Source organism: Ornithorhynchus anatinus, chromosome 18 (assembly GCF_004115215.2).
Source record: "Ornithorhynchus anatinus isolate Pmale09 chromosome 18, mOrnAna1.pri.v4, whole genome shotgun sequence".
In the NCBI taxonomy this organism is placed as follows: Eukaryota; Metazoa; Chordata; class Mammalia; order Monotremata; family Ornithorhynchidae; genus Ornithorhynchus; species Ornithorhynchus anatinus.
Genome location: NC_041745.1, coordinates 10,404,722 through 10,418,133, shown reverse-complemented (window position 1 = coordinate 10,418,133; position 13,412 = coordinate 10,404,722). Strand labels below are relative to the sequence as shown.

The 13,412-nt window shown below is 47.4% G+C and overlaps 1 protein-coding gene across 1 annotated transcript in view; it reads right to left on the bottom strand.

Annotated features, from left to right (window-relative positions):
* The window catches only part of MED14 (mediator complex subunit 14), a 50,250-nt gene extending 41,095 nt beyond the window's left edge, over window positions 1-9,155 (bottom strand). Inside the window, exons 1-4 of the mRNA XM_029083408.1 lie at window positions 8,872-9,155; window positions 1,401-1,427; window positions 847-952; window positions 122-295 (exon numbers count right to left, since the gene is read on the bottom strand). Of these exons, the coding sequence (XP_028939241.1) occupies window positions 122-295; window positions 847-952; window positions 1,401-1,427; window positions 8,872-9,140 (576 nt within the window). The 5' untranslated portion in view covers window positions 9,141-9,155. The remainder of the gene's footprint in view (window positions 1-121; window positions 296-846; window positions 953-1,400; window positions 1,428-8,871) is intronic.
* Window positions 9,156-13,412: the final 4,257 nt, after the last annotated feature.

Sequence of the window (13,412 nt, the reverse complement as noted above, 5' to 3'; positions counted from 1 at the left end):
AAAACCGAAGGCAAAACCCCTTTGATTTATCTAACCCACATGACATTGACAACAGTAAAGCTGAATACCAAAATCAAACGCATTTAAGATTTATTACATGCTGAAAAGGCACGCAGCTTACCCTAATGCACGTTGGTAGACGGGGGTAGGACCCAGTAGTGAGTACGTCGATGGCATAAGGAATGGCAAAACTGGGTAGGCGAGCGTGAACCAAAGCATCTCTGGCCAACGACGCCAAACGATCAGCAGTGTCCACGAAGAGGATGGCTTGTTGGTCTAAAAAGCTTGAAATCATCTTCGAAACAAAGTACACCAAAGACTACTTATTTTCCCATTTCGAACATCATTTACTCATGCCTCAGTTTAAGGAAATCAAATCCTGAATACCGGACATCAAACCGTCTGACTCAAAGGTTGGATTAAAGAAAAGAGTAACTACCACTTCGTAAAATATAGCGAGACTTTTCAAAAATTCACAACTCTTTACAAGCTTTTATAATTTCAGTTTTCCTCTATTTAGACAACTGTACACCCTTCAAAGAATTAGCCAATTCCCCAGAAGCACCCCTAACCCTTACATGAAGGGGGGAAAAAATGTAATTCACAGCAACTGAGAAGTGGGACTTTCTTTGATCCAACATTCATTCATTCATTCGTTTCCTTAAACAACTGTCAAGACTTTCCTGAAGTTCATTAACACAAACCATTACGCATTTGTACAAAGACATGATTACTCTGGTATTTGAAACCTCTCAATTGTTTAAGAGAGCCAACTGTAAGTTTGAGGAGGAACTTAATAATCAAAAATGATATTTATGCCACCTTAAGAAACAAAGCCTTACTTACCGCACATTTTTCCACTTTTCCAGCATTATTAGCCCATTTTACTAAAGCCAGTAATCGAACAAAGAGTTGGCGTGTACGGCTGGCAAACTGCACTATTTCTATTTTCCTGTAAAAAAAAGATGCAAAATTCTAAATGCAACAGGTGCTAAAGAGAGAAGACTATCGACTCTGACACGATTAAAAAAAGGAAGAATGCCTATACCGAGTTTTGTCATTCATTCATTCAATCATCTGTATGGAGTGCCTACTGTGTGCAAAGCATAGTACTAAGCGCTGGGGAGAGTATGATATAAAAATAAACTGACTCATTCCCTGTTCCCAATGAGCTCTGTCTAGAAGGATGTGATAAGTATAGTGCTTTGCCCTCAAGTAGGTTCTCCCTAAAACTGTGGACTGACTGACTTGATTAGCTGCCCTAGGGTAGGTGGAGAGGTGCACCAGGCTACTTAAAACACCCCTGAACCCAGCTGACAGAGTTAAGAAAGAATAACACACCCCCAACAGGACTTGGGCCAAATCCCATGCAAAAAGTCATGCTGTTTTCAAAGACTCACCTTTCCATATCAGTCTTCCTTGGCAGTCTGTTAAAACAACAACAAAAAAAAGGGATATGAAGAACAATACTTATGGTGTATTTTCTTCCAAATACTATAGTTTCCTGGTATGATCTGTATGAACACCAACACTGATAACCACAGAAGAAATTAAAAAACAACAGATCTATCGCTTGCTGCATGTTATGGCTAATTAGGCTAAAACTTCACTTAAGTGGCACAAGACTTTAATGAAAACAGTAAATACTTTCTTGAAAGATTAAAATAGGAGAATTATAAAAATATTTTTACACTCTGGATGCTTCAAAGTAAATTTAAAAATACACTTTTTCCCTAGTACAAGATGCTGCATAGTCTGAGCAAAATTAATGCTGTAGATCAATCAGTCGTATTTATTGAGCACTTACTATGTGCAGAGTACTGTACTAAATGTTTGGCAGAGTCATTACAACAGAATTAGCAGGCACCTTCCCTGGCCATAATGAGCTTACAGTCTACAACAAATGTGATGAGGATAATGCCTGTTTATGAACCTCCTTCCAAAGTAGTTTAAATTGAGGAGTTTTACTCAAAACCCATTCTAACAGTCTTAACATTCCTCACAAGGAACAGATTAGTTGCAGGCTCAGGGCTGCCATATGTTCAATAAATAACCCAAACAAAAGTGTTACATTTTTACCTACTGCAAACTTTGTGGTCAAAGTGAGTCCAGGCCAGTTCTCTCTAGTTTGACACACATAGCTACACTGTGGGGGATCCACAAGTTCGTAAAATTCTTAGATTATTCATTCAATAGTATTTATAGTATTTTATATACTATATTATACAGATTATACGGATTATATACGGATTATATATATATATACAGATTATATATATATGGATTATACTATATTATACGGATTATACACCCGTGTAGCACAGGGAAGGTGTTTCTAGCTTGTATCTACCCCAGTGCTTAGCACCCATGAAGTGCCTTATTAAAACCCCGCACTTAAATGACTTCATTGTTCACTGGTTGAATTTGGTCACACAGGTCAAAAATAATCGTATGCAAAATTGAGGAATGGTTTTTCTGAGGGTAAATTTTTACTTTACATGTGCAGTGGATGACAAATTGGGACATTAGGGTCAGCTTGAATTGAGATGGACACTCTACTGGCTCTACATTTTCAAATGCCGTAACTATTATATCATAGTTTTTCCAAGATGGTTCAGTATTTGCAGAGGATTCAAATGACCATTCCTATCCATGGGTAACGATCTAACATGAATTTTCTCAAAGCATTCCTTGAATGCTGATAAACACAACCAGTTGCTCGAATTTTCCCTCAAGAAAAGCTGCCCATCTCAGTCGTTCCTCCAAGCTACGGGGAGTCTGCCATTTAATCAGGCCGAAAACACCAGTAGGTACACAAGAGGGTTGAGTAAATTCAAAAAGAAGTGGTCTATAGGACGTAACCGCAGGGAACGTTAAGGTAGATGGTGCATCTGATAGCAGGGCATGGGTCTGTTGTGGTACTGTACTTCCCCAAGTGCTTAGTACAGTGCTTTGCACATAGTAAGCGCTCAATAAATACGATCAAACGAATGAATGAATATCTTTCCGTTCAATGTCATGCCACGCCCTTGGGTCTGTATCCCTAAGGCACTTGGTATTCACCCCACTCTTGGGCCCATAGCAGTTTATCAGCTATTTATATTAAAGTCTGTCTTCACCTTCAGACTTGTAACCTCACTGTGGGCAGGGAGTGTATCTCACAACTCTACTGTATTGTACTCTCCCAAGTGCTCAGTACAGTGCTCTGCTACGGTAAGTGCTCAATAAATGCCACTGATTGATGGATTTAGAACAACCATCATATGGATCCTCCAATCAACCTGTTGCCACTTTCAGAACAGAAGATCAGGACTCATTGGGCTTTTCTTAAAGTCTCCCATTCATTAGGCAAAAGTAAACCATGCTGCAAAAATATCACATTAAAATCTGGTGAGGGGAAGGGTATCCAAATTATTTTGGAAAAAAGAGCAGGGAGGGTTAAATACTGCATGCAAAAAGAAACTTCTTCAGCATCATGTCTATGACTAAGATTGCTTCCCTACCAGAAACCTGTACAGTCATTTCTGCTCTAACATGGTAGTTAATTTCTTGAAGAACCTTGTCTGATGGGGAAAATCACATTATGTTAACCGCTAATTTAATGAGAATCATTGGTCGATGGGGTAGACGATACCAACATGACTGACACTTTTTGAAACACTTTCCTGTATTGTCATTATATCTGCTGCTTGAACACTGGACACCTCGTTTTACAGAGCTCTTGTCGAATACTCGACTTTGATGCCGCACACATCCATTTCTTCCAACACCACATGCTGTTGTATCTAGCTTGTTGTGTGGTTGGAAGAACATTCACTAATTTTGTCATCATGTCCTGCTCAATAACAAGAAGTGAAAATATCCTTTGGGGCAGAATTGGGGGTACCATAAAGTTGCAAAAACACACACCAAAAAAACCCCAAAGTATTGCACAGTGAAGTAAAAAGGCAGAGGCTGACGAGTGTAGAGTTTCACACCTTGACTGACAACATCTGCACAACAAAGTTTCTCGAATCTTCTTGGGCCAATCTGTGATTAGAATTATACCCAGAACAGACTCATACTGTACAAAAAGCGTTGTATCCGAATTGCATCATGAACACATGCGTTAGAGTAGAAATGAGTGAACTGGGGTTTTTTTTAGAAAGGATGGCCAGAAGAAGTCATGAACTGGGGTGAGACCATCAAAAAAGCAACTGCTGGCTAGGGTTTGATTACTTACAATTTCCTTATAAAAATAATTCCTTATCTACAAAAAAGTGAATCAGAGACAAAAATTATCCACATAATTTATCCAACAAGGAAGGATAATTAAAAATGGTTTTGAAAGGAATTTTGCTCTACCTACATACAGTGCCACAAAAACAGATTTTAGCTGGTTCTGTGTCATCTAAAAGTATCTTTCTTCCGCCAATTCATCCTATAGACTGGTATCATCTGAACACTTTGAAAGTCGTCCAAGAAGACAAAGTGACCGACAATGAGGCAGAAGACTCAGGCACCGGTTCTGACTCTGGTCCCTGTTACTCCATGGGAATGGAGTGAAAATATTCAATTCGGGTCCGATAGTCACTGGAATAAAGACGTTCATGAGATAAAACTTGGAGACACCACCACAGAATTTCACTTCTAAACTTTTCAGAAAGGTGGCCGCATCGCCTTCTAGTTTCTATACAGTATAATTCATAGTTTCAAAATTTCGATGAAGTGACTTTTGAGCTGTCTCTCTTCCCTAAAGCATATAACTTTCCCAAATGAATTGTTTTTACGGTTCCCTGTCTGCTTTGAACACCCAGCAGATCAACTATATAGACGTCAGAACTCCAACACAATCTAATTCTTCCTTTAAACATCAGATGGGTTATTGAACCAGGTCCTCGCTAGAACTGTCAATCCTAACTACTAAAGTGCCCCCAAAACTTTTGACCTGGGTTTATAAACCCTATTGAATGAAACATCTCGACTCCCACAGTTACAAAACCCTTGGATTATAAAACTTGCTCCTGTAAGTGGAAAGTTGAACGCCTTTACGGCAAAAGAGCTGGATGGGCAATTTCTGCGGAGGTATGAGAAGCCTCAAAAGCCACAGAAGCAAAGACATGGAGGGGGCCATTCATTCCGTCGTATTTACTGAGCGCTTACCGTGTGCAAAGCACTGTACTAAGCGCTTGGGGAAGTACAATAGAACAGTAAACAGACACCCTCCCTGGCCACCCACTCGGGGCAGCTGCTTCGTCCTGAGAAACATAAATCCAACAGCTCTTGGGGTCACTTGAGTTGGAGGAAGGTGAGATCAGGCTGCCACCTGGGGAGGAGAGAGAGAAAGAGCAGCTGGCAAATAAAAGGTGGATAGAGCACGGGCCTGCGAGACAAAAGGACCTGGGTTCTAATCCCAGCTCTGCGGTGTGCCTTTGGGCAAGTCACCTCTCTGTGCCTCAGTTCCCTCACCTGTAAAATGGGGACTAAGGCTGTGAGCCTTATGTGGGGCAGGGACTGTGACTAACCTGATTAACTTGTACCTGCCCCAGCAGTTGACCTATTGTAAGCGCTTAACAAACACCATCTTATCATCAACTCCTGCTCTTCCTCACCTCCAAGAATGGGAGCCCGGTGCGGGCCAGGGGCAGAGTGTGATCCCATTATTTTGTACTGTCCTCTCCCAAGCGCTTACAACAGTGCTTTGCACATAGCAGGCGCTCAATAGATAATAATAATAATGATGGCACTTGTTAAGCGCTTACTATGTGCCGAGCACTGTTCTAAGCGCTGGGGGGAATACAAGGTAATCAGGTTGTCCCACATAGGGCTCACAGTCTTAATCCCCATTTTACAGATGAGGTAACCGAGGTACAGAGCAGTTAAGTGACTTGCCCAAAGTCACCCAGCTGGCAAGTGGCAGAGCCGGGAGTCGAACTCATGACCTCTGACTCCAAAGGCGGGCTCTTTCCACTGAGCCATGCTGCTTCCCCGCCATAGATTGGCCTACCCTGGTGTTCAGCACCTAGTAAATGCTTCATATCTTAATTATGGGCAATTGTTACAAAGGAGGGAAAGGAGGGAGGGTGACAGGGGAGGGAAAGGACGGGGCAGAGAAAGATGGGTTCTGCATTTACTAACTCTTGTTCTTCCTCCCCACTGCGAGAACACTGGGAGGCCCGTTGGGGCCGGGGGCGGAGTACAATGAACAACAATTATAGTATTTGAGAGCTTACTATATGCCAAACACTGTTCTAAGCGCTGGGGTAAATAGAGGGCAATTAGGTTGTCCAACGTGGGGCTCAAACTTTTAATCCCCATTTTACGGATGAGCTAACTGAGGCACAGAGAAGTTTAATAATTGTGGTATTTGTTATGCGCTTACTATGTGCCAAGCGCTGTACTAAACACTGGAGTGGATCCAAACAAATCGGGTTGGATACAATCCCTGTCCCACCTGGGGCTCACAGTCTCAACCCCCATTTTACAGATGAGGTCACGGAGGTACAGAGAAGTAAAGTGACTTGCCCAAGGTCACACAGCAGATATGACCAGAGCGGGATTAGAACCCTTGACCATCTGACTCCCGGGACCCTGCTCTATCCACTACGCCAAGCGCTCAGTACAGTGCTCTGCACACAGTAGGTGCTCGCTAAATTTGACTGACTGAATGAATGTATTGTACTTTCCACACGCTCAGTCCAGTGCTCTGCACAATTAAGAGCTCAATATGACTGAATGAATGTACTGTAGTTTCCCAAGCACTCAATTCAGTGCTCTGCACATAGTAAGCATTCAATAAATATAACTGAATGAATGAATGTATTGCAGTTTCCCAAGCGCTCAGTCCAGTGCCCTGCACCCAGCAAGCACCCAATATATACTCCTGAAAGAATGAATCCATTGTGGTTTCCCAAGCGCTCATCAAATACTCCTGAAAGAACAAATGCATTGTGGTTTTCCAGGCGCTCAGTGCAGAGCTCTGCACATAGGAAGCACTCAATACATACGAGAGTAAGAAAGACTATTGTGGTTTCCCAAGCACTCAGTCCAGTGCTCTGTACCCAGCAAGCGCTCAATAAACACGACTGAAAGAATGAACTCTAGTTTTCCAAGCACTCAGTCCAGTGCCCTGCACATAGTAAGCGCTCAATAAATACGACAAAGAATGAATGCATTGTGGATTCCCAAGTGCTCAGTCCAGTTCCCTGTATATAGTAAGCACTCAATACATACGACAAAGAACGAGTGCAATGTGGTTTCCCAGGCGCTCAGTGCAGTGCCCTGCACATAGTAAGCGTTCAATGAATACGAGAGTAAGAACGAATGCATTGTGGTTTCCCAGGCGCTCAGTCCGGTGCCCTGCACATAGTAAGCACTCAATATATACGGCAAAAGAATGAACTATAGTTTTCCAAGCGCTCAGTCGAGTGCTCTGCACATAGTAAGCGCTCAATATATACGACTGAAAGAACGAACTATAGTTTTCCAAGGGCTCAGTCCAATGCCCTGCACACAGTAAGCGCTCAATAAATAGTCCTGAAAGAATGAATGCATTATGGTTTCTTGAGTGCTCAGTTCAGTGCTCTGCACCCAGTAAGTGCTCAATAAATACTCCTGAAAGAACAAATGCACTGTGGATCCCTAAGCGCTCAGTCCAGTGCCCTGCATAGTAAGCGCTCAATAAACACGACTGAATGAAAGCATTGTGGCTTCCCAGCGCTCAGTACAGTGTCCTGCACATAGCGCTAAGTACAACTGAAAGAATGAAAGGAGTGTGGCTTCCCGGGCGCTCAGTGCAGTGCCCTGCACATAGTGCTCACTAAGTGTGACTGAAAGAACGAAAGGAGTGTGGTTTCCCGAGGCGTTCAGTGCAGTGCCCTGCACATAGTGCTCACTATATCCTCCTCAATGAATGAAAACACTGTGGCTTCTCGGGCGCTCAGTGCAGTGCCCCGCCCCGCACATAGTGAGCGCTCACTAAATCCTCGCGAATGAACGAAAGGAGTGTGGGTTCCCTGGCGCTCAGTGCAGTGCCCTGCATCCAGTAAGCGTTCAATATATGCGACTGAATGAACGAAAGGAGTGTGGTTTCCTGGGCGCTCAGTGCAGTGCCCCACACATAGTGGGCGCTCACTAAATGCTCCCCAATGAATGAAAGGAGTGTGGCTTCCCGGGTGCTCGGTGCAGTGCCCCGCACATAGTGAGCGCTCACAAAATCCTCCCGAATGAACGAAAGGAGTGTAGGTTCCCGGGCGCTCAGTGCAGTGCCCTGCATCCAGTAGGCGTTCAATATATGCGACTGAATGAACGAAAGGAGTGTGGTTTCCCGGGCGGTGAGTGCAGCGCCACGCACACAGTGAGTGCTCACTAAATCCTCCTCAATGAATGAAAGGACTGTGGTTTCCCGGGGCGCTCAGTGCAGTGCCCCGCACATAGTGAGCGCTCACTAAATCCTCCTCAATGAATGAAAGGATTGTTGTTTCCCGGGGCGCTCAGTGCAGTGCCCCGCACATAGTAAACGCTCACTAAATCCTCCCCAATGAATGAAAGTACTGTGGCTTCTCGGGCGCTCAGTGCAGTGCCCCGCACATAGTGAGCGCTCACTAAATCCTCCCCAATGAACGTAAGGAGTGTGGGTTCCCGGGCGCTCAGTGCAGTGCCCTGCACCCAGTAGGCGTTCAATATATGCGACTGAATGAACGAAAGGAGTGTGGTTTCCCGGGCGCTCAGTGCAGCGCCCCGCACATAGTGAGCGCTCACTAAATCCTCCCGAATGAATGAAAGGAGTGTGGTTTCCCGGGCGGTGAGTGCAGCGCCCCGCACATAGTGAGCGCTCACTAAATGGTCCCGAATGAAGGGGAGGAGCGTGGTTTCCCGGGCGGGAGCACTCACAGGTCGGCGAGGACGGTGAGCTCGGCGTAGGCCCGGTGGAGGAGGAAGTCGATGAGGGTGCTCAGCCGGTAGCCGGGGCTGGTGGCCGCCGCCGCCGCCGCCGCCGCCGCCACGGCCGCTCCCGCCGGGGGGGGCGGAGGGGGGGGAGGAGGAGGAGGAGCCGCCGCCGCCGCCGCCGCCGCCGCCGAGCCGGGCCCGCTCCCGCCGCCGCCTCCTCCGCCGCCGGCGGGCGGGACGAGCGGGTGGTTGTCCAGCTGCACCGGCGCCATGACGGGGGGGGGGGGAGCGGGCGGGGGAGGGAGCCCGCTCTTCCCCTCAGGCGGGGCCCTTCCCGCTGGCGCCGCTCTCTCTCCCCCTCTCTCCTAGAGCCGGCGGGGGCCGCGGGGCTCCGGCCCCATGAAGCGAAGGCGGGCAGCGGAGGGGGCGGGGGCGGCCGCCCGCTCGCTCGCTCGCTCGCTCACAGGCCGCGGGGTCCCTCGGCCGCCTCAGCCGCCGCCATGGCGCTGCCCCCCTCCCACCGGAAGTGCTCAGGGCGCCGGAAGGGAAACCTCGGCCGGGCGGGAGGCGGCCGCGACGTCACTTCCGGCCTGCTCTCCCCGCGGTCCGCCCCTGCCGCGCTGAGGCGACGCGGCCTGAGGCCCCGACGGGGAGGGCGGTGCCGTTTGTAGCTGTTAAGCGCTTACTGTGGGCAGAGCCCTGTGCTCAGCGCTGGGTAGAGCCGGGGTCATCAGGTGGTCCCACGTGAGGCTCACAGGCTTCATCCCCATTTTCCAGAGGCGGTCACTGAGGCCCAGAGACGGGAAGTGACTGGGCCACCGTCACCCAGCTGACGAGTGGCAGAGCCGGGATTCGAACCCATGACCTCGGGCTCCCAAGCCGGGGCTCTTTCCACTGAGCCACAATGCTTCTCAATAATGTTGGTATTTGTTAAGCGCTTACTCTGTGCAGAGCACTGTTCTAAGCGCTGGGGGAGATCCAGGGTCATTAAGTTGTCTCACGTGAGGCTCCCAGTTAATCCCCATTTTACAGATGAGGTCACTGAGGAACAGAGAAGGGGAGTGACTGGCCCACAGTCACCCAGCTGACAAGTGGCAGAGCTGGGAGTCGAACCCATGACCTCTGACTCCCAAGCCCGGGCTCTTTCCACTGAGCCACACTGATGATGATGATAATCATTCAGGAGGATTGATTGAGCGCTTACTCTGTGCCGAGCACTGTTCTCAGCGCTGGGGGAGGTACAGGGTCATCAGGTTGTCCCACGTGAGGCTCACCGTCTTCATCCCCATTTGACAGATGAGGGGACTGAGGCCCAGTGAAGTGACCAGCCCACAGTCGCACAGCTGACAAGTGGCGGAGCTGGGATTCGAACCCACCACCTCTGACTCATCATAGTAATTCATTCAATAGTATTTATTGAGCGCTTATTATGTGCAGAGCACTTTTCTACGCTGGGGCAGATACAGGGTCATCAGGTTGTCCCATGTGAGGCTCACAGTCTTTCATCCCCATTTTACAGATGAGGGAACTGAGGCACAGAGAAGTGAAGTGACTTGCCCAAAGTCACCCAGCTGACAAGCGGTGGAGCTGGGATTCGAACCCATAACCTCGGACTCCCAAGCCCAGGCTCTTTCCACTGAGCCACGTAATAATAATGATGGTGATTCTTAAGCGCCTACTATGTGCTGAGCACTGTTCTAAGCATCAGGGTAGAGACAAAGTAATCAGATGGTCCCACGTGGGACTCACATTTTTTTCTTTTTAATCCCCATTTTTCCAGATGAGGTCACTGAGGCCCCGAGAAGTGAAGTGACTTGCCCAAGGTCACCCGGCTGACAAGGGGCGGAGGCGGGATGGGAACCCACGACCTCTAACTCCCCAACCCGGGCTCTTTCCACTGAGCCACGCTACCTCCCACGGTATGGGACCGTGCCTACGTGGGCATTCGTTCATGGATGATGTTGATGATGATGATGGTATTTGTTAAGCGCTTACTATGTGTAAAGCATTGTTCTAAGCGCTGGGGGGATACAAGGTAATCAGTTTGGCCCAAGTAGGGCTCACAGTTTTAATCCCCATTTTACAGATGAGGTCACTGAGGCCCAGAGAAGTGAAGTGACTTGCCCAAGGTCACAGCACACGAGTGGCAGAGCCGGAATTAGAACCCATGACCTCTGACTCCCAAGCCCGGGCTCTTGCCACTGAGCCACACTGCAATGGCGACCGAGGTGACGGTGAGGGCCGAGGCTGAGGGGGATCTGGCCCTCAACGCCTAAGACAAAGCCCCCCCGGCCGACCAAAAAACAAAACAAAATAAAAAAGAGCAAAAGAGAGAAGACCGGAGCCCTTTCTGGCCGCTCTTGGTCGTCGCCCAGGCCGCCACCCTACCCGAGGTGGCCCCAGGCCTCAAGCCTTACCACCCGCCACGTTTCTTCGATCGGTCAGTCAGTCAGTCAATCGGTGGTATTGATGGAGCCCTTCCTAGGTGCGCTGCACTGGGCTGAGCGCTTGGCAGAGTGCACCACAACACGCATTCATTCATTCATGCCTATTTTTTAGAGAAGCGGCGTGGCTCGATGGAATGCTCACGGTCCTGGGAGTCGGAGGTCGTGGGTTCTAATTCCGGCTCTGCCACTCCTCAGCTGCCCCATTAACTTGTATCTAACTCAGCACTTAGATCAGTGCTTGGCGCAAAGTGAGGACTTAAGTGCCATAGTAATTATTATTATTATTATTGTTCCTCTCTACCCAAACACCCTCCACCTTGCTTCAAGCTCGTATCTCCTCAGGAATAGACTATTCTCTCCATCTTTTCAATGGTCTCCAGCCTCTCCCCCTTCAATCTTTATTCTGCACACTGCTGCCTGGCAGTGCAGAAAAATTACCATAAAAAAATTAGCCTTGGGTTTCTACTTGATGTGGAAAGTAGTGGTTAACCACTGATGACTTTTAAGGAGTGGGGAAATGCAGTAAGAGTAATACTATTTCTTACTGTGTGCCCAACACTCTACTAAGCTCTGGGGAAAAAAACTACACAGATGAGAATTAGACAAAGACCCTGGCTGCCAAGGAGCTCACCATCTCAGAATTAAAAGCGAAAGGGAATAGGTGACAGACACCTCTGGAAAGATGAAATAATAAGACCATGAGAATAACAAGAGACAAGAATGATAATAAATATAAGAGTCGTAGGGTAATATTTTAGAAAAATAATGTAGACTGGAGAGGGGAGAGATTGGAGACAGGGAGTTCAGTGAGGAAACTGTTACACTAGTCTGGCCAAGATGTGATGACTGCCTGTCCCAGGGGGTGGCTATTTGCCTGGAGAAGAAAGGGGTAGGTCCAGGAACTGTGGAAAACCCAGCAGTGATTCCCAGTGGACTGTGAGAATTGAAAGACATAGAAAAGACAAGGAAAATGCTAAGGTTGTGGGCTTCTGAGACTGGGATGATGAGAAAGTTTTGTGGCGAAGAGGATTTGGGAGGGAAGATGAAGAGTTCGGTTTTGGACATATTGAACAGCTAGTTTATTAGCCTTTGAGGCAGAACTGCCCCCTGCATGGCTGTGGTTGTGGGTGAAATAAGCAAATAGCTTGAAGGGCAAGGTTTAGGGTTAGGGAGAGTACAATACAGCTCTTCTAGCTGGACACCACCATAAAAATGCCTCTCTGCACTCCCAATCCTACTCCTTCCTGCTTAGACAGTGGGTCCCGTGGAGGACCGGGACTGTGTCCAACCTGATTATCTTGTATCTTCCCTAGCGCTTAGTACAGTGACTGGCACATAGCATTTAACAAGTACCATCATCAATCTATCAAGTGCTTTATTGAGCACTTATTAGGTGCAGAGAACTGTACTAAGCGTTTGGGAGAGTACAGTGCGACAGAGTTAGCAGGCATGTTCCCTGCCCACAGTGAGCTAACGGTCTAGAGGAGGAGACAGACATTAATGTAAATAATTTAAAATTTAAAGATACATTCACAAGTCGCTGTGGGGGTTGAGGGTGGGTGAATATCAAATATCCAAAGGTCACAGATCCACCTGCACAGACCATGTAAAAGGAAGAGGGAGTTGGGGAAAGGGGACTTAATTAGGGAAGGCCTTTTGGAAGAGATGTAACCTTAATAATGCTTTGAAGGTGGGGAGAGTGGCAGTCTGGTGCATATGGAGTGGGAGAGATTTCCAGGCTGGGGGAGGACTTGGGAAAGGGGTTGGAAGCAAGATAAAAGAGATCGGGGCCTAGTGAGTCAGCTGGCACTAAAGCAAAATGTGTGGGCTGGGCTGAAGTAGGAGATCAGTGAAGTGAGGTAGGATGGGGTGAGCTGATTGAGTACTTTAAATGATTATTGTTATGATGATGATGATGATGGTATTTGTTAAGCACATCCTATGTGCCAAGTACTGTTCTAAGTGCTGGGGTAGATACAAGGTAATAAGTTTGTCCCACGTGGGGCTTACAGTCTTAATCCCCACTTTACAGTTGAGGTAACTGAGGTGCAGAGAAATTAAGTGACGTGCCCAAAGTCACACAGCTAAGTGGCAGAT